Source organism: Symphodus melops (genome assembly GCF_947650265.1).
Source record: "Symphodus melops genome assembly, chromosome: 16".
In the NCBI taxonomy this organism is placed as follows: Eukaryota; Metazoa; Chordata; class Actinopteri; order Labriformes; family Labridae; genus Symphodus; species Symphodus melops.
The window spans coordinates 20581732-20602680 of record NC_136706.1 but is presented as its reverse complement, the minus strand read 5'-3'; the positions used below and the strand labels follow the sequence as shown (position 1 = coordinate 20602680).

The 20949-nt window shown below is 40.8% G+C and overlaps 1 protein-coding gene across 4 annotated transcripts in view; it reads right to left on the bottom strand.

The window, feature by feature from the left end:
- The window catches only part of sh3bp2 (SH3-domain binding protein 2), an 81704-nt gene that overhangs the window by 3646 nt on the left and 57109 nt on the right, over window positions 1-20949 (bottom strand). For 2 of the 4 annotated variants that reach the window (XM_079364625.1, XM_079364624.1), the window contains 6 exons: window positions 3108-3247; window positions 2827-2929; window positions 2017-2134; window positions 1726-1793; window positions 374-459; window positions 217-294 (listed from right to left, as the gene is read on the bottom strand). In XM_079364625.1, coding sequence (XP_079220751.1) covers window positions 217-294; window positions 374-459; window positions 1726-1793; window positions 2017-2134; window positions 2827-2929; window positions 3108-3243 — 589 coding nt within the window. In that variant the 5' untranslated portion in view covers window positions 3244-3247. Of the gene's footprint in view, window positions 1-216; window positions 295-373; window positions 460-1725; window positions 1794-2016; window positions 2135-2826; window positions 2930-3107; window positions 3248-4679; window positions 5105-15882; window positions 16249-20949 lie in introns of those variants that run through there. The other 2 variants (XM_079364623.1, XM_079364622.1) reach the window with 2 other exon arrangements.

The following is a 20949-nucleotide window of genomic DNA, read 5'->3' as shown; positions in this document are numbered from 1 at the left end:
ATAAAACTTTCTTAGTTAAATTCACTTCAATGAAATAAATCAAGATTTGACTTCATCAGTATCAGTTCTGATTTAGTTGATGAAGTAATAGTTGTACTTGACTGTTACTCTCGTTATAAGAAACCATACTGTATATAAGTCATGTTAATGTGTGTGTGTGTGTGTGTGTGTGTGTGTGTGTGTGTGTGTGTGTGTGTGTGTGGTTGGTAAATTAACCTGTTGATGTTGGTGAACAGTCACTGTCTGGCTTCACATAGTCTTCTTCATCTTCATCATCATCGTCCTCACCATAATCTACAAACAGAAGAGAGGTTTGCTGTAGTTCAACGTCGTCTAACGTGTTCGTTATCTGTTCTGACTGAGGTCTTCTTACCGTGCTCTGTGTTGTCCACGGGGTGTCTGATGTCCATGGGCCTTTCAATCGTGCCGTAGAAGCTGTCAGCATCTGAATCGGAGTCGCTATGGCAACAAAGAACATCATCATGAATACATTACTCTCAGGAAAACAATTAAAATAAAGTTGAAGCTATTTTTTTTCCCACTGAGACAAGGACTACAACCTCTGTTTATGACAGAACCGCGAGGCTATTCGGCGCCCCGTGGAGACAGTTCTTATCGGGTACACACGCCGTAACATTTCAAGTGCACAATGTAAAGTAAAAAACAGCTTTCATACGATTGTTTTTCTCTCCACTGCTCTCCAAGCTAGCTGTTAAGGTAGTTTTTAAGCTAGCTCGTCTGTCAAACTTAAACTATATGACTGCTGTGACCAGGAATGACTTTACAAAAAGACAACTGTAGAGGTGTATTTACTTTATTAATCACCAGCTGGCAGTGGGCCACCAGCTAAAATGTTGGGATGTTCAGTAACTCTGAGTTTGGATGATCAGCTTTAAATCTTTTGACACTTCCACACACCAAAGAGGAACACTTGGACATCATTCCTTGCAGAAATTACATGTCTTGCTTTTAATTTTAAAACTTCAATACTAAACATCAAAGTGAAAAGAGGCTCCTTTGGCCATGAAAAGCTGCTCGATGCCTCTTTCTCTGATGACAGTATGTGATCTGCATACAGCCTGTTACAGACATGTGATCAAAAAGAAGAGGCCATTTTAATTGTCTGGATCAATAATTAATCAGCCTGCAGAATTCGTTTCTGGCCGGGAATGGCTTTATGAGAAGAAAAAGTCGGGCTGTTGTAAACTAAAAGAAAAAGTTCTCAGTCAAACGTTCAAAGTGAACGAGGTCAGAGTGATGAAGGACACTGCACAACCAGACAGACTTTTTTTTCATCTCTCTTTACAGATGTTTTCACTTTTTATTAAGGTTTTTTTGGGGCTTTTTATGTCGTCATGTATAAACAGGACAGTAGCTCGAGTCACACACTGAGGAGAGAGAGAGAGAGAGAGAGAGAGAGAGAGAGAGAGAGAGAGAGAGAGGGAGAGAGGGAGAGGGAGAGGGAGAGGGAGAGAGAGAGAGAGAGAGAGAGAGAGAGAGAGAGAGAGAGAGAGAGAGAGAGAGAGAGTTGGCAATGACATGCGGAAAAGAAGCCACAGGTCAGATCTATAGAACTTTAATCTCTGTACACGGAGCGAGGCGCTAACCACTAAACTCCCAGCGTCACAGAGGTTCAACATCTTTGTAACATAAGCATTATTGAATTGATTTACAGTACCTAAGAAAATATGTTCATGACTGCATGGTGTAGTTTGCTGAAGTTACCTTGAGAAGATGCTCTCCTTTCTCTCGTTATAGAAATCAATCTCCTTCCGCAGGTATCGCATCCATTTCTATAAACACAATGTAAAAAACAAACATATATTAGGTGTTTTGTGTGCATGAGCAATTTAAACATTAGTGGAATCCTTTCATTACTTATACACTTCTGAAAAGGCGAATATGAAACTGTAGTGATGTCCGAGGTTCAGGGTACATTTCTCGAGTGGTTTCAACTTATGTAAGTGTGTATGCACATGTCTGTGAGTGTGAACGTTTGTGTGCGTTCGTTCTCACCCTCCTCTCGTCCTCGCTGGCTGCAGAGAAAAACCACGTCCTGTGCTTCTTACTATAGTGCACGATCTTAAAAGGAAACACGTTGCTGGACGTCGTCTCCTCTGCCGCTCTCATCACTCTGCGGAGGGAGAGGAGACGTCTCACGTGTCGAAACATTTACAAACATGAAGGGGACATGTGTACATGTCTGATGATAATCTGCAAAGTGCTACGAGCCTGTGGTGTCAGTGTTTCATTGTCTAACATGTTTGAAGAGGAGAGCAGCCACAAGCTTCAGGCTCATGAGAGAAGAGATGAAGATGTCTGTGTGCAAGAGTGACCTCTAAGTCAAGTATGTCGTCTCCCTATAGAAATAATACATATCACTTTATACTTAATGTATATTTTAACTCCATACTTCCTATTTATACTGCATTATTGATCCATATTCACATTTGTAAATCTGGTGATAGTGTTTTGTATATTGAATTTCCCTCGGGATCAATAAAGTATCTATCTATCTATCTATCTATCTATCTATCTATCTATCTATCTATCTATCTATCTATCTATCTATCTATCTATCTATCTATCTATCTATCTATCTATCTATCTATCTATCTATCTATCTATTTTTGATATGGCATCTACTGGATAGCTCTAACAGGATTTCGCTGTACGTGTACAGTGACAATAAAGATATCTTATCTTAATAATTCAAGCAGTGAGTGAAAAGTGATCAGAGCTAAATGAAGTGGTATCAATACTGTGAAACAGGTCAAATTAAAAAAATGACATAGTTAATTTACAGCTCTCAGTGGATGAACTGACCTGTTGTAGCCGTTGAGGGAGAACGCCCCCTGTGGTGCAGGAGAGGTACTGGTCTTAAAGTAGTACAAACAGCCTTTGTGGATGATGGTGTACCTGAGCGGCCCTGCGACACAAGCGAGAGACATTAAACATGTTTCACATCTTATAAAACATAGAACTGAGTGTAAACACTTCTATAATAATAATCATTTAGTGTTATGCCTGATCAGATTATAAAGGTTGATGGATCAGTTGACATATTTCTTTGTCTATCAGGATGTAACGTTATGTTGTGAACTCACATTTCAAGAGGCTGAACTGGCTGCCGCCCTTCTTGTGGAGGTAACCTGCATTTGAAACTCCTCCCGGCATGGTCAGCAGGTTCTGAGCCCCGATGGCTCGCATCGGCACCGGCCAGCACATCTCTGGAGACGACATAGTTCTACAAGAGAGGAAAGAAGAATAGAGGATTATCACATTGATCGATGTTTCAACCCAGCTGCTCTGTTAGCAAATCTGCCTCTCAAGCCTTTTAAAAGCTCATGCACAGAACAACCAATCACATCTTTGTTTGATGCATTTAATTGCTCTTCAGAGTGATACAAAACTCAGTCCCCAGTGTTTCTGTAAATACTCATTTTCATAAAATGACTGCTTATATCTAAGATGACACAAAACAAATGCAAACAGAAAATCAGGAAGTGAAATCTGTGAAAGCTGCAAGTTTAAAAAATAAAATAACGTTATCGCGATCATTGGGTCGGCGTCAGACTACAATAAACTGCACTGTGCTAAAATGGACTTTCTGTATTTTACCCAATAATGTTCTCGATGAGGGATGTACTTATTAAAATGAAACATGGTTAGTTTAAAAACAATAATAATAAAAAAAACAAAAAAATGAGTAAAGACCATTACAGAACAGGAGGGGCCAAAGTCAACGCAAACCAGCTCCTCATGTCCTCAAAGGATCTTTAAGTCATTTTATTGATGCTTCAAGTAAGTCTAATGTTTGAAACATGTGAGTTTCTTTACTTTAAAAAAAGATATTAACGATGGTAATGGCAACAAGGATGAAAAAAAGAAAGAAGCAAGAAAGACAAAAAACACCATGACTCTGAACTCTGATGTCAGCCTCCACATGAACGATATCTCCTTTTTTTTTGTTATTTCAAATTATTAGCAACACCAAGATTTCATATTTTCAGACGTTATTTGTAGAAACTCATTCATGACCAGTTGGCCGGACTATTGTAAAGGTCTCTTGACCAGTCTTTCCAAATAAATCAACGAGACAACTTCAGCTGTCATGTAACACTGCAGCTCGAGTCCTGATAAAAACCAGAAGAAGCGATCGACGCTGCTCCTGACTTGAGAATTGCTCACTGGCTAAAACTCACAAAATACCATTTAAAGCACTGCAGTTCATCTTTAAACCACTCAGAAGTCTCCTGGCCTCCTTGAAGGACAGAAACCTACAGTTCATATATGAACAAACATCGCCACTTTCAAATCCAAGTTAAAAAGAACAAGTCTTCAGGGGGCGTGAGGATCCTGGGGGTCAGTGTGTGGACCTCCAAGCGGGAGGAGCAGGTTCGAATCTGACCTGACCTGAGCCATATGTTCCTACATGTCATTCTGACTCTATCCACTGTCCTTTCTCTTAGCCACAAACAACAAACCTTTAAAAAACAAGTCTTCTCCTGTATTTAAAAATTCTTATTGATATTTGTATCAACAATAATTTGATTTCATTTATGATTTATATTTTGATATATTTAAGTGAACTTCTTCCGTGGGTTTGGCTGCCATGTTTTGCCTCCAAGCCTTCAGAAACAGTGTCAGCGTCAGTCAGCGGTTCAGGAGCTTCCTACCTCCTGTTGAGTCTTCTGTTGATGCTCTGAAAAGCCGCGCTCTCCCTCAGCAGGCTGACTGTGGAGGCTAACGCTGTGGATGCTAACGCCGGCAGCAGATCCATGACAGAGAAGTTAAACTGGCATGAGACGGGACTCTGACTTGATCTTTTCCGTCCGTCCTCGCTGGGCTCACTGTCTCGTCTCATTAGATCAGAACTGAGAAGGATTTGTCTGTGAGCGTTTTCATCCTCCTCTGATCACACTCACTTTGATTTCACTCTCTGATGCTCTCTCGGTTTCTGCTCTTCTCTCTCTCTCTCTCTCTCTCTCTATCTCTCTCTCGCTGCCTCAGTTGATTTATATCTTTCTCGTCTTCCCTCACAAATAAACACTCTCAGCTGGAGATAGTGGAGCTACACACACACACACACACACACACACACACACACACACACACACACACACACTTGTCCAGACAGGAAACATGTAATGTCCTTTTTCTAGGTTCAAGGCTTCATGTAAAAGATATGTGGTGTGTGTGTGTGTGTGTGTGTGTGTGTGTGTAAGAGAGAGAATAAGTCAAATTAAACATCCCAGTGAAATGCTTCATCATCTAATGTGTTTAGTGTGGATAACTTCCAGTCTATCAGCAGCATCTACTGACCTCAGAGGGAGTGTGTGTGTGTGTGTGTGTGTGTGTGTGTGTGTGTGTGTGTGTGTGTGTGTGTGTGTGGGGAGTGTGTGTGCGGGTTTGAGTGTGTGTGTACAATCCAGGAATGAGGAACTCCATATTTACCAGGATCTCTTGCGAAAATCCGCTCCCCCTCTCTGAGATAAACAGGGATGATGGGACGGCTCTCGGTCTGCTAAACCAGATCTGTCTTTTAAAGAACCTTCTAGACTGAAGTGACCAAGAAACAAGTTCATGTCTGCTCTCATCTCTTTTATGAGCAGGTTGGTTTGTTATGTCAGCTTCAGTTTGGTTTGCATTTAAAGCATTGTTAAACTTGGGATCTTGTGAACATATCCTTCATGTCTGCATCATATCGCATACACGGATGTTGTTGGGTGTCATAATTCAATTATCCAATGATTTCTTGATACGAGTTCAAAAGGAGACCAAAATGAGAGACGTCTGTTGAGCTGCTCTTTCCCTTCAGAGTCTGTTCACAGTTTGAGTTTTCATACTTGTTAACAAATAAAACGTCTACAGAGAATGGACCCTTTGGGTAGGTTCAGACAGAAAGAAATGGAACAGCTAATGTAGTTAATCGATGGCTCGTGTTTAAGGTCAAAATGTACTTTTTGTTTCAAACTGGATTGAAGACACGTCTCTTAAAAAGCTGACGTAGCGACCTTATTGCTCTCCTTCCCGCGACTCAGAGTGGACTCTATTGGCCTTTCCAATACGTCCTCTGACGTCCTGACAACTCGACGACTGAGCTTGGCTCAGCACTAACGAGAAGTTTTTTTAAATGCAGATGAAAAATGCATCATAGATGAATGAATACTTTGATATTCAGAACAACTTTCATGCAAATCTAGTCCCAGACAAAGTCACGTGTCAGGTTCCAGATGGTTAATAGTGCGATGGTGTGTCTGCGAGAATTAAAGAAAAAAAGAGAAAAAAAAGAAAACTCAAGGTCAGAGGCAGGGAGGGAGAGAGAGAGAGAGAGAGAGAGAGAGAGAGAGAGAGAGAGAGAGAGAGAGAGAGAGAGAGAGAGAGAGAGAGAGAGAGAGAGAGAGAGAGAGAGAGAGAGAGAGAGAGAGAGAGAGGAGCTGATAAAAATGGAGGCAAAAAAAACTTGTGTAAGACGTAATTAATCAGCAGGGTGGATCTGCTGCATGTTACTGACCTCTGAGTGCCCCTCTGTGTGTGTGTGTGTGTGTGTGTGTGTGTGTGCGTCTGTCAATGTGTCCGAGTGTGTGTGTACGCCTTAAAGGAAACACAAAGGCTGTGTGGTTGGTTCTTGTGATCATCAAAAGTAAAGTTAACTGATAACCAGCCCCCACACACACGCACACGCACACACACACACACACACACACAGATAAAAGGCATCAACTCTGGAGTGAACTAAACCTCATCTCAGTCTGAGTGAGGTCAAAGTTCAGCTGCTGCTTATCACGCGCAGAAAGATTTCCTGGTACACGGCAGAACTGAAACAACACAGAGCCTCTAGGAATCGCTTTCTCTTTCTTCTTCCAGGAAAAGTCTTCAAACTGTTAATTCAGCAGCATTTTGTCTGACAGAGAAGAAAGAGGACGATGTGACAAACGAGAAAGAAAAGAAACACAGACATTACATACAACAGATGTAGAGAGATGCATCAAACACAAGTCCAAACAAATGTGGAGCTCCCACTTCCAGTGGGGAACAACAATCCTTTGGTTTCAGGTCTCGTTTAAGGAACAAGCAGCAGACCCTGATCCCAAGACCTCCGAGTCCTGCTGCTGTTGTTGCTGCTTTAAACCTTCTTTGATATAAGCAGGTGCTGGAGCCTGCATTGGGTGACATCACTCAGATTACACCATCATCATGCGATTCAACCTTCCCGGCATCAATTACATTTGAGTGGAAAAAAACCCCTCCAGTAAACAAATTCTGTGAAAAATAACAGAGAGGCGAGAGAAAAGGGAACCACAGGTTGATCTGATTATTGAGCAAGATGAGGTCACTTGTTTAACTGGGAGGAAATGATGAATGAAAATAGAAACTCGCTCGGTCAGCAGAGTTACAGGAGTGGGAAAATAAAAGGTCTTAAAGCTTCAATGTATACGTCACTCAGGGTTCGTTTATTTGTCCTTCCATCACTTTCACAAACTCAAAAATCACACCATGAAGTAAGGACTCCAAAGGTCTCCTTAATACAGTCTGGTTTGTTGGTGCGTGTGTCCTCTAATCTTGTGAAGTAAATAACTAAAGGTGTGCACCACCTTCACAAGCCTCTGATGTTTTTGGATTGTTAGTTCACCGTCTTGAAGTTGTTTGTTGTTTGTGAGGCTGAGATGCTAATCAGAGAGCAGCTGTGTGTCAGGAAGGGAAGCACAGGAGCTGCTCACATACCAGACGCCTGCAGACACGTTTCCTCTCCGGACAGATGGACACGCATGCACGCACAAACGCACACACATGCATGCACACATGCACACACGCAAACAAACAATGTAAAAGAGCTTTCCAGTGATGTTGAAACGATTCATGGACAATAAGCTGGACGATGGTATTAGCTCAGATAACAGCTTCTAAATGAAGAAGAAAAAAACCCTTTAAAAAGTCACAGCCAAAGAAAGACTGCATCTCAGACATGACTTTCATAAAGACAAACCAGCAGCTTATTTTTTTTTTACAGATATGTTGAGCTGAATTCAACCAGAACAATGTGACCACAGCGGACAGACCGACGCATCACCATTCAAAGTGAAACTAAAAGAAGATCAGTGGCGACATGAAGAAACCCCCCGATGAATCCCTGTTCCACTTCCTCATGACAACATGGCAGTAACAGGAAAGTACGAGGGCACAAGCACTGCTTTAGAAATAAAGAAACCCAACAATACAGGGAGTCAGATTTCTCTGAAGCTCTGATTTCAAAATGGAAATTTAGAATTTACTTTAGTTTACTCTTTCCCTGTTCATGTTTTTTCACAGTAAAATGCTGCAAGTTACTGTATGTGGGTTTACTCTGAACTCATTCATCTGCTCTCAGCTTGTTGTGCTTTAAACCTGAAATAAAAGACATGTATGTATGTATGTATGTATGTATGTATGTATGTATGTACTGTATGTATGTATGTATTGTATGTATGTATGTATGTATGTACACTCAACAAAAATATAAACGCAACACTTTTGTTTTTGCTCCCATTTGTCATGAGATGGACTCAAAGATCTAAAATTCATTCCAGATACACAATATTACCATTTCTCTCAAACATTGTTCATAAATCTGTCTAAATGTGTGATAGTGAGCACTTTTGCTTTGCTGAGACAATCCATCCCACCTCACAGGTGTGCCACATCAAGATGCTCATCAGACACCATGATTAGTGCATAGGTGTACCTTAGACTGTCCACAATAAAAGGCCACCCTGAAATGTGCAGTTTTTGCTTTATTGAGGGTCTGGGGACTCAGAACCAGTCAGTATCTGGTGTGACCACCATTTGCCTCATGCAGTGCAACACATCTTCTTCGCATAGAGTTTATCAGATTGTCAATTGTGGCCTGTGGAATGTTGGTCCACTCCTCTTCAATGGCTGTGCGAAGTTGCTGGATATTAGTGGGAACTGGTACGCGCTGTCGTATACGCCGGTCAAGCACATCCCAAACATGCTCAATGGGTGACATGTCCGGTGAGTATGCTGGCCATGCAAGAACTGGGACATTTTCAGCTTCCAAGAATTGTGTACAGATCCTTGCAACATGGGGCCGTGCATTATCTTGCTGAAACATGAGGTGATGTTCATGGATGTATGGCACAACAATGGGCCTCAGGATCTCATCACGGTATCTCTGTGCATTCAAAATGCCATCAATAAAATGCACCTGTGTTCTTCGTCCATAACAGATGCCTGCCCATACCATAACCCCACCACCACCATGGGCCACTCGATCCACAACATTGACATCAGCAAAGCGCTCACCCACACGACGCCACACACGCTGTCTGCCATCTGCCCTGAACAATGTAAACCCAGATTCATCCGTGAAGAGAACACCTCTCCAACGTGCCAGACGCCATCGAATGTGAGCATTTGCCCACTCAAGTCTGTTACGGCGACGATCTGGAGTCAGGTTAAGACCCCGATGAGGACGACGAGCATGCAGTTGAGCTTCCCTGAGACGGTTTCTGACAGTTTGTGCAGAAATTCTTTGGTTATGCAAACCAATTGTTTCAGCAGCTGTCTGAGTAGCTGGTCTCAGACGATCTTGGAGGTGAACCTGCTGGATGTGGAGGTCCTGGGCTGGTGTGGTTACACGTGGTCTGCGGTTGTGAGGCCGGTTGGATGTACTGCCATATTCTCTGAAACGCCTTTGGAGACGGCTTATGGTGGAGAAATGAACATTCAATGCCCGAGCAACAGATCTGGTTGACATTCCTGCTGTCAGCATGCCAATTGCACGCTCCCTCAATGCTTGCGCCATCTGTGGCATTTTGCTGTGAGACAAAACTGCACATTTCAGAGTGGCCTTTTATTGTGGGCAGTATAAGGTACACCTGTGCACTAATCATGGTGTCTGATGAGCATCTTGATGTGGCACACCTGTGAGGTGGGATGGATTGTCTCAGCAAAGCAAAAGTGCTCACTATCACACATTTAGACAGATTTATGAACAATGTTTGAGAGAAATGGTAATATTGTGTATCTGGAATGAATTTTAGATCTTTGAGTCCATCTCATGACAAATGGGAGCAAAAACAAAAGTGTTGCGTTTATATTTTTGTTGAGTGTATGTATGTATTGTATGTATGTATGTATGTACTGTATGTATGTATGTACTGTATGTATGTATGTATGTACTGTACGTATGTATGTATGTATGTATGTACTGTATGTATGTATGTATGTATTGTATGTATGTATGTATGTACTGTATGTATGTATGTATGTATGTATGTATGTACTGTACGTATGTATGTATGTATGTATGTATGTATGTATGTATGTATGTACAGTATGCATGTATGTATACTGGATCTCAACATCATTGCAAATGAGGTAACACTCAATGATTTTCAAGGCTGCAACAAAGGTTTGAATAAATCACTTAATACAAAACAGAACTGACTGAGGACAAATATGGAGAGTAACAGAGAGCCAATGAAAACACCACTTAACCTTCAGTCCATATAAAACAGATGGTGAGAAGGATTACAGCTATATTGTGTTTAAGAGCAAATGCAACAACCACATTTCCCCTGTCTGTAATAGGTGATTTATAAAATACACTCACATTGTTGGTTACAGTCCAAAAGTCACAACCAGCTTATTGAGTCCCAGTCATGTCGATCTGACTGTTTAAACCTTCTAAAACATGTTATAACCTTTTGCTTTAATGACAAATAACCAAATCTGCAAGCGAACATTTTACACCCACAGAGTAAAACACATCCACTGGGATCAGGACCCACCTCATGATGAAATGCAATCCTCTGCTGTTTAGTTTCTGATTCTGAAGTTAAGTAATGACGTAAAATTCATTTAACTTTCACACAAACTGTGAAGGTGTTGACACAGATTTCAACAGGTGTTGACACAGATTTCAACTGCGGCCAGGTGTTCATTACTCAAATGTTACGTGACAAACCAGAGCTGTTACAAAGCAGTGGGTACAATCATAAAGCATCCTCAAGACACAGGACAGAAGACAAACCACACACTACCCCACGCAGATGGAAAGGTCAAACCACATTAACAGATGCAGCTAATGCAGAGAAGTGTCCATCCTGTTTAGGAAACACACGCCGTCATACAGAGCGAAGGTTTTTACCTACAGAGCGCGCTTCCTGTTCCCCTCAGTGACGACCCACGGCAGACTTTCCTCCCCCAGCTCGGCTTCACATTTTAGACATTTAATAATGAGGTGTACATTCATGAATAGAAACTGAGAGTTAGCAGGTTTCAGATCTGAGCCCGAGAGTATTAACGCCTCCTCTTTGTTATTTTTGTCCGGATGAATGATTAACAGGATTCATGTGAGCACACACACAAAGCTTCGTCTCACACCCGAAGGAAGGGCAGGAGGACGAGCTGCAAGAGAGCTTAAGCATTTTGGATTTATATGGATACGTCTGTTGTTGTCATGATTTCATGGATAATTTGTGTCCAGCTCAGAGTGATTTACTGAGTGTTGTGTTGACGCCCTGTTTAAAGAGACGTTCTTCTAGCTTTAAGACCTGAGGAGACGTAGCACTTTTTTACAGCTGTCTTTTTGTTTTAGCATGTTGTTTTCATTATTTTTGGTATCACCGCAGAAAGAAAAAAAAAAAAAAAAAAAGGAAAATTCTGACCTTAAAAAGTTGAGTTGTCCTGGTAAAATTTCCAGGCTTCAGTTTTGATATTTGTAAGGAAAAAAAAACAACTGAAAAATATCCTGGTCTGATTCTTTTCCAGTTCGGTTAATAGCAGTCCATGTGAAGAACTGCTCAGCACACCGCATTATCGTTTTCCTTGCATTCCTTTTGTTGTAAGTAGTTAATAATTCATATACTTAAAGGCTTAACATGTGACATTCTACAATGTACAGCACATGTAATGTGGACTAATGACTTACTGATAAGAAGTCAAACTCCTCCTAGGTTTGTTGTTCTCGGCTCTGTGCTCACACGCACGCTGCGGCGCTCCCTTTACCCGGGTTAATGTTTCGCTCAGAGGCTCATTTCAGATGAACCCCATCCTTCACTAAGAGTTTGCTCCTGCGCTACGTTGAGGAAGAGCGACAGCCCTGTCCAAGAAATACAGCCATGTAAATATTTCCTCAGATGACGAGTTGCTAACTGATCTAAATGGTAAAATCTAACTCTGATCGATTTATGAAAACAGTGCTGATGCAGTTTGACCAAAATAAAAGGAGTCAATGAAGCTATAAAGGAGTAGGTGATGAGTGGGTGACAGTTTGTGGGATTCTTTGGTTCCTTCTCCACAGACAAAGAGAGAAGAGAAACAGAAACCTAACTTTACGTTACACACACCTGCAGCAGTGGACCCAGAGACGGCTGAAATAATAACACCTGCAGATCCGCTTTCCATACACGTGGCTTCTCCTTCACAAAACAACTTCCTGTGTCCAAATATGGCAACGCTACTTTATAGGAACTGCAGAGTCGTCACGGTTCAGGCGGTTACAGAAAGGATTTCTCTTCACACATTCATTCACACCCTGCTCAAGCCTTTTTTTTAAACAGCTTTTAAAGGATTAAATATGAAGATTAACAAATTAACTGTAGCTATGTTCCCTCTCACAAGAGAAAGCCACAAAGATATGAAATGAAAGAGAGAGAGGAAGAGAGATAAAAAGAAACAGGAAGAGATGGCGTTTAGATTTTGCACTGAGTGAAAGCCCACCTGACACCTTTCCAACCCCTCCCCCCGACATGGGGTCGAAAATAAGAAAAACATTTCCCGTAAATGCTGTCTTGTCTTTTCTCTCTCTCTCTCTGACACAAAACAGGACTGGAACAGTGTTTCTCCGTTTAGTCTCCATTGGACAATAACCTATAACCTATTTGCATAAACAGCTCGGATTGGATTCTTCCACATTTTACAGCCTTATAAAGCATTAGCTTTTGGCTTTTTATCTTGTGATTTACAAACGAGAGCAATTCAAAATGCAAATGATTTTGCAAAGCATGAAATATTCTCCCTCCCAATTCAAAATGATGGACTCATCTGTGTTTATTCACAACATACTATACAACCCCAATGAACCCATTATGCACTTGTGCAAGTCTCTGCCTCTCAGTGAAGTCACCACAGAACAGATGTTGATCATGTTGAATGTCAGCGTCAGGCCTCGTTTAGATGTTCTAGTTTTTAAAATAACTGAACACAGTAACAGTAAAGTGTCACAAGAGGTAGCATGGAGAGGAAACGTGCAGTATTTGTGGCTCTGGCATAAGATTTGGTCTTGATGCATTCTATCAGCTAAATGTTTGCTGGTTAAATGTAATTTTGTTATGTAATGTTATTTGGGTGGTCTCTGTCACAGATCTGAGCTGTAAACCCAAAGTGTTTGCTTCTTGTGGTAGGTAAACCTCCCCACACTGGGATTTTTCTGCAGCAGATGAAATCGTTTACTCATGGTTACTCTGCTGTAATTCAATCCTGTTTTTTTTTTTTTTTTTACAGAGAGAGACGTGCTTCCATTACACACGTGCAGAGACAGGACCCGATGACATGGATTAGTGGAGAGATGTCAGAGAGGGGCTGCTACACACTGCTGCAGGGAGCACGCCAGAGCTGTTTGAGAGGCTCTGTGCCTTGCTCAAGGGCTCCTCAGCAGGACTTTGTAAGTGACTAGCACCTCTCCAGCAACCAGATCAACTTCCATATCTTGGTTTGCACCAGAACTTGAACCAGTGATCCTCAAGTTCTCAACCCAAGTCCCTACAGACCTTAGCTTCAGTCACCCAAAGTGAGCCATGCTGCAGTACTTGACTTCATCTTCAATAGTTAACTTTATAAGAATTCATTGCCTGTTTTTGAATAAACACGGCACATTTCACTTCGACTAGACTTTTTTTTGTACCCCTTACAAATGTGTAACTAGCAGAAAAAACATGTGCAAGTTTGATTAATTTTAACAGTTGTGATTTTGTTTAACGCTCTTATTGTAGAAATCAATATTTAAAGTATTTCCTTTTTTTACTCCTAAATAAGAAGCGTCTCTGTTATCATCATGTAATCATCATCATCAAAAAGCTGAATTTAAAACTAGTGTTAGTGAAGGATGTCAGAGCTTTGTCTTGAACCGGCTTGCAGCTGAAAGTCTTCTAAAGACAGCATGTCAGTTTGATGGAAACTGGGCAGAAAGATGCTAAAACTATGGTAAACAGCCCCAATACAATTTGGCACACTGAATTTTAGGACGTGACCTTCTGCGCTGTGCTTTGCAATGTTCTTACATCACATTCAGCGTCTGTGAACAGGTCATACACAGTGTAATGACCTCATGGCAACTTAGCTTAATGCTTTTTCCATCTTCCCCTTTTTGTGTTTGAGAGCCAGTGGATACTATTGCAAAGGTATTTCCTTTATTGTGCATGCTGAAAGCCACCAAATTGCATCATCCGTTCTCCAAATGAAGAGTGTTTTTTTGGAACAAAAATAATCTGAAATATATGCTGGACTAATCTTCACAATGCTGGCTTTTGACGTGTTTGCTTTTTACAGTGTGTCTTTGCTTGGCTGCAGAGAAAAGCAGAAAGTGGAGAATGTGTCGCTGTCGCTGCTGCAGTGTGGCCGTCAATTCGCTTGAAATGGACATTGCTCACTTTTATTTCAAGCACAGTTTCATGTCCGGTGGAAGCTGTCAAAAAGTGAAGCTATTTCAAATGTGTCATGCCATGCATGGGAAAATGTGTACGGCTGTACTCGTTCTGTATTCTGTGGACTGAAACCATCAATTTATTCACATCTGTATCAATAAGAAGTGAAACAAACCTAACGCTACTGGAAAGACAGTCTTTAAGAAGAATGGACAAGAGTCTCCCTATTGTGTTTGAACCGCCAGCATAGGAACAGACATGTGCTTCCACCAGTATAGATGTATGGCATGTAGAGAAGACCAAATGTGTGTTTATGAGTTAAAAAAGGAATGAACAATAAATCAATATGTTATATATTTAGGCATCGTCTGTGTTACAGTTAAAAAGTTCTTCTACTGAACTACTGTCCGCTGAGTTTTAATAGCCAAAGTGAGTGACTGTGTCAGCTATTTGTCATTTCTCCATCTTACAAATGCTGTTTGTTGAATTGCTTGATGTGTGAGTTTCAGATTCAGTTCTCAAATTCAACCCCATAACACACAAACTCAAGCACTAGACTTTTTTTTTAGTTAAGCTTCCTTTGTAAATTACATGCACACTCTTTTATCTGAGAAGATTTTTAAACTTAAAATCATGCGTACATCTCTGTCCTATTACATTATGTTGTCCCTTTAAAATGCCAGCACACCTGTGTTCTTCAGTTCATGTGATTTTAAAAACTGTGCACTGGTTCGTTCATGTTTTTCCACAGAATCCTTACTGCAGCATGCACAATGCTACAAGAAACCAAGAGGATAATAAAGATAAAGGAAAGACTCAATAAGGAGATTCTGCAACCAAAAACTGGACTGCAGGCTAAGAAGAAGTCAATGGGAAACCCCGAAGTTGCATCATTGATCTCATACAATGAAAAGACTAAACTTCGCCAAATCTAATCAAGTCCAAAACAGATCCGGAAAGCGTTCAGCTACACAAATGTGGTAAACAATAAGCACGAAATACCAGATGTCTGATACCAGATAAAGATGAATACAAGCAAAAATCTCCCATCAGTCCCTCAAACAGTTCGGACTCGGCATCCAATCAAAGGAGGTACAGTAAGGGCGACGTGCAGTCAAGTAATCTGGGAAAACATCTTTCAATTCACTCACAAAATAAAAAAAAAACTCTAGAGAGGAAAAGACATTCAAGAAAAAGTGCCAAGTTCACAAAAGATAAAGCATGAACTTACAGGATTTCCCTCTGTTCCCGAATACACATCCTGGCGCTCGGCTTGGTGCTCCGAGCAAACGACTTCTTCCTCATGGACGGAGCGGACATGTCTGCGGACATGACGGTGACAGCACCAAGCAAAATACCACCATACTTTTTGTAACTGTGAAGAGCGAAGGAGGGCTGCTGTACGCTTGAATGGATTGACGATAAAATCGATAAAGACACAGATTCCAGATTAAAGGTTTGTTCAGATTAAGATGAACAGAGCACGAAGACACAATCGAGTTATTAATGGTTAGGAAAAAAAAGAGAAATTCAAGAGTTTGAGAGACGGGAAGAAAGAACAATCAGCCTTGTTGGTTAGGAAGTCTGGTGGTTGTCTGAGCCCCTGATACTCCACCAGTCTCTTCCTGAAGGGGCCTCGTCCTCCAGCTCTAGCTTCTCATTGGTCGAACTGCAGAAGCGTGTTCCTTCCTGCTTCCTTGAGGCTAACCAGTGATTGGCTGCTGGGTAAAAAACCACACCGTTCACACACTCGGACACACAGGGCCTAAGAACAAGGCAGCGGGACTTTCCGTCCCACAAGCACACACACATTCATGTCCACCGCTGACAATACAAACTGAAATGTAGCTGTTCCTGTCTGAGGCTGCAGGTAAACTTTTTTCAAAACGTGGGACTTTAACTACCTTTAAAAGTTGCCTGTGTCCTTAATTGTCATCAAACAAACTCTCTCATACATCTTATTTACCAAATGTTTCTTCATGAACGTTGTGTCGCCAAATAACTGAAATATAAATATCAAAAACTCTGTCAAGTGTCACAATTCTTTCAGTCAGCAGATTTTAATTGGTCCATCCTGATGATGCAGAAATGTGACTGTCAAACTGTCCAATCAGGAAGTTACCTGTTACTTGTTAGACGTAAATGTTTGCTCTTTGAATAGTGTTTTTTTACATTTTGTTTGAACACACAAATTACAAATACCAACACACCAATCTTTTTCCTTCTTTTTTACCATGTTCACATTATAGACTGTATAAAACATGGACGTGGTCTCAGTGATGTCACTCAGTATTTATGAAGCTGAACGATGTTGGTCGCCATATTGGTAAAGCCATCTCCAACTTACATTTGATCAAGCTCGAAACAAGCAGAGGTAGAAATGAGGTTCAGCCTCCGGGCACATAGACAAAGGTGTCAATCAACTCGGCCTCGCCCCTAATTATGCAAATGAGGCACATTACTCAAAGGTAAATTTGCCTTATTTGCATATTCTCTGTTACACATTAAATTACAAACAAAGCCTTTTACAGATGCACCGTGCATAATTAAAGCAGGTTTAGGGAACTTTTTTTTCAGTGTTTGAAACCACTTAATTTCATATTAATCATACTAAATATGATGTCACATTGAGTATGCGGTATGATACGAATCATAGCATGCAATTTTGTGTATGCAAGAAGTATTTACACTACAAGAAGTGTATACTACAGAACATAGGCCAGAATTTTTAGGTGTGAAACAGGAGCACACTAGTCATACTAAACTGTCCCACAATGCATTACAGCTCTCAAACTATCCAATCAGAGAGCTCGCTATCCAGCCAACTAGTGGACTGAAACACATTATTAATGACTAAATGGTTTAAAATGACTATGACGCTGTATTAGTAATGAACGTTTTATATATTGCTGTTGAATTCTATGTTCAGTATGGGCCAACATTCACGCTTGATGCTAGCTTATCCAGTGTAGCTCAGACTGGAAGTAAGTGGATGTGACCTGCAGCTTAGTATGTTGCTAACGGCATACTAACAGTAGGATTTGAGTATTTTGAAAAAAGTATGCAGTAACTCGTTTGTGGTTTTTGATGCAGCCATTTTGACACGTCACAGGTGTAGATAATCAAAGAGTTGATGTTGAGCTCCACTGAGCTGCATCAGTAGTGCTCATGTCAGGTCAGGTATTTCAGTGCCATTGTGGTATGTGCTTGTATTGTGGTGAAAGGACTGTGGTGATATTTGGCCCATCACTGGGCCTGCATACTGAGGACTATACCGTGCTTTTTATTTTTGTATATTGTGTGGGAACTCGTAAATGATGAGCTCACATGGCTGAGCTGATAAAGAGGTGGGTGCACAGTAATTCTCTCATAATAATCATAATCATGAACAAATTGAGAACTGAGTGCTCGACAAAAAAAAGACAAAGACTCAGTCCACACACCAAGCTGCTCCAATGTTAAGCAACATTTTGAGCTCTCACCCTTTATCAGACATGAACAAGTGAACAGATACACCTTCAGCTTTCAATCCCCTAAGATCACCTGACAGGTCATACAATACAAAACCAGGAATAATATGCATTATATACTATGCAAGACATTCCCATTCAAGGCCCACAGGATCTGTACATTGATACTACAAATACATTTAGACAGAAGTCCAGCAGGAACAAGCCTGCAGTGATTGGGGGATTATCAGAATAACTTGAAATTCTGGACGAGAAACTTCATGAGAAATCGTCATAATGGCATGTAAAGCAAGGGGAGAACTATATAGCAGAGGTGGCTCTGTAATAACGAATGAGCGATAGTGACAGACATAGAAATTATAAAAAATAGCACCACACTGTGCCACACAGGTCTAGACAGAGCACCTGGGAAATTACCTTCAGAGACAGATTGTTCCACTTCACTTTTCAAATGTAAGGTGTAAGACGTGTGTAAGGTGACTGAAGTTTGAGAATTTAATGCGAAAGAAAAAAAAAGGCTCTTGCAGAGTACCTGCTGTTTGAGCCATGTTTCAGGTCATACTGAACTTTATACAGATACATGCTCAAGCTACTAGAAGAGACATGAAGGCTGGTTAAAGACATTTATGCATCTGCTGGTTCATCAAGCTAGAAAACCCCCCCCCAGAATATCTGTGCTGGGCATCAATGATGCAAAGATATGCACAGTATGAGTCAATAGGGACGATCAGAACAGCTGTAGCGTTACGGAAATGCACAACACAGAAAGCAATGAAATGTTTGGTTTGATGTGATGTTTTCACATTAGAGAGGACTGCTGGTTCCTGTTGCAGTGAGTCACACACTGACATATCAGGTTGCTATTCATACTGTAGTAAGTTCAGTGACTGACACTTTATCACTCACCAATTATTAAATATAGCCTACAACTGAAACTGTGTGAACTGGCAGCACAGTCGGTGCTGTTGCAGAAAAAAAAAAAGACTTGTTCTGCTTCGTTTTCTCAGATTTTCAGTTAGAGTTTTATCCTAAAATTACTAATAAGGCTAAAAAAAAGTCCACAAAAAATCCAAAAGTAGGAAACGACAAATCACTGAGAGCCAAAAGGAGAATTAATCCGGGAAGCAGAATATGACGTATGAAGTGACACAGACGGGAAAGAACACAGACCTTTAATTAGCCCAGGAGGGATTGGACACAGGTGAAAATGGTGCGGGAAATCAAAGGGGAGGGAAAAAAAGACGACGGACCCGAATGACAAAATAAAACAGGAAACACTTATGACAAGACGAGGGAAACGCACACATGAGGACATTTAGGAACATGAGGAAGAAATAGACAAAATAAAATAGGAAAGCACAGTGAAGCAGCAAAACGTGGAGAACAACCAAACTAAACAAAGGTGACATCAGTCCTCTCATTGCTGTTAGCTTTAGTCAGCCTGCTAGCTAATCTGAACATTAAGTAGGCTAATAATATAATAATATCCACCTTTTTCATTAATTGGAATAAGGAATAATAAACTTGAACATTGAAGCCCTCCTTCTTAAGTAACAACTAAAAGCACACAGAGATACTAAGATGCATGTTGAGTCGTAGACAATGTGACAGCGATGCAAAGACAGTTGCATAAGAATCAAGAGTTATTATTCCCTCACAAATACAGTACATGACAAACTTGTTACCACGGAAACAACGTTCTGGACATGCAAGCCAGATGCAAGTCATGCAAGTAAGTCAATGCATCTAGACTTTTTGTCATGCTGTATTCAAAGCCATGCCTCAAGCTCTCCTTATTTTTTAAAGGTTTATTTTGGGGGATTTTTATGCCTTTATTTTTCTAGAGTTAGTAATCGGGGAGTTGCCATGCAGGAAAGGAGTCACAGAACAAATTCATACCCAGCAGCCTGCTTGGAGGACAACAGTCTTTTGAATTATTATCAGAGCTATTCTGTACTTGAAGACTTAATCAACTGTATTACAGCACACTTTAATGAGTTAATAAGTGAAATCCAAGCCTGCATTAAAAGGTCACACACTGAAAAAAAAGGCTGACTAAAACAAAACATTTGGCATCCATTAATAAAAGAGACAACAGCATCACAGCAGTCTGACCGCTTCAGACAGAGAGACCAACTTTTATCTCTCTTGCTATAAACTTCTCTTTACAACGCCATCAAAGAGTAAACAAACTGCTACTGTGTATAGAACCTTTAATGGTGCTACAATTAGCTTAGCACGACACTGAAAACATCACAGGCTATTCACTGATTCCACAGATTTAAACTTTACAGAATGTATATTATAGAAAAGGAAAATCTACAAACAAGCTACTTTTGCAAATGGCAAATAGACCTGAGCCTGTGGAGCATTTGTTTGGTCTTCTGACTACTTTTACACGGCAGGTTGCATCTCCCCGTTCGCACCATGATAGCAGAAGATAGGACTATCAGAAGTAACTAATCACATTCATACACATTTATAATCCATCTACACAGCAGCGGGAGCAACTTGGGGTTCAACGTTTTGCACCAGGACACATCAGACGTGTGGCTGCAGGCGCTGGGGATCGAACCCTTGACCTATTTCACAACATGCAGTCAGACTCATGTTTCTTTCATAATCAACAACTGCGGTCTGACTTTTTGATTCTACTCTGGAACTTAAGTTTCAGTTTAAAGTTTTAAATCAGCCATATATAGTTATCAATGTTCTGACCCCAAAACAGGATCCTACTTTTCATACAAGTTGGCTAACAATGCCAGCTACATGTGAGAAAATCTCACTTTTTACTTCGGTAAATTTGACAGTCATAGGTTAAAAGTCTG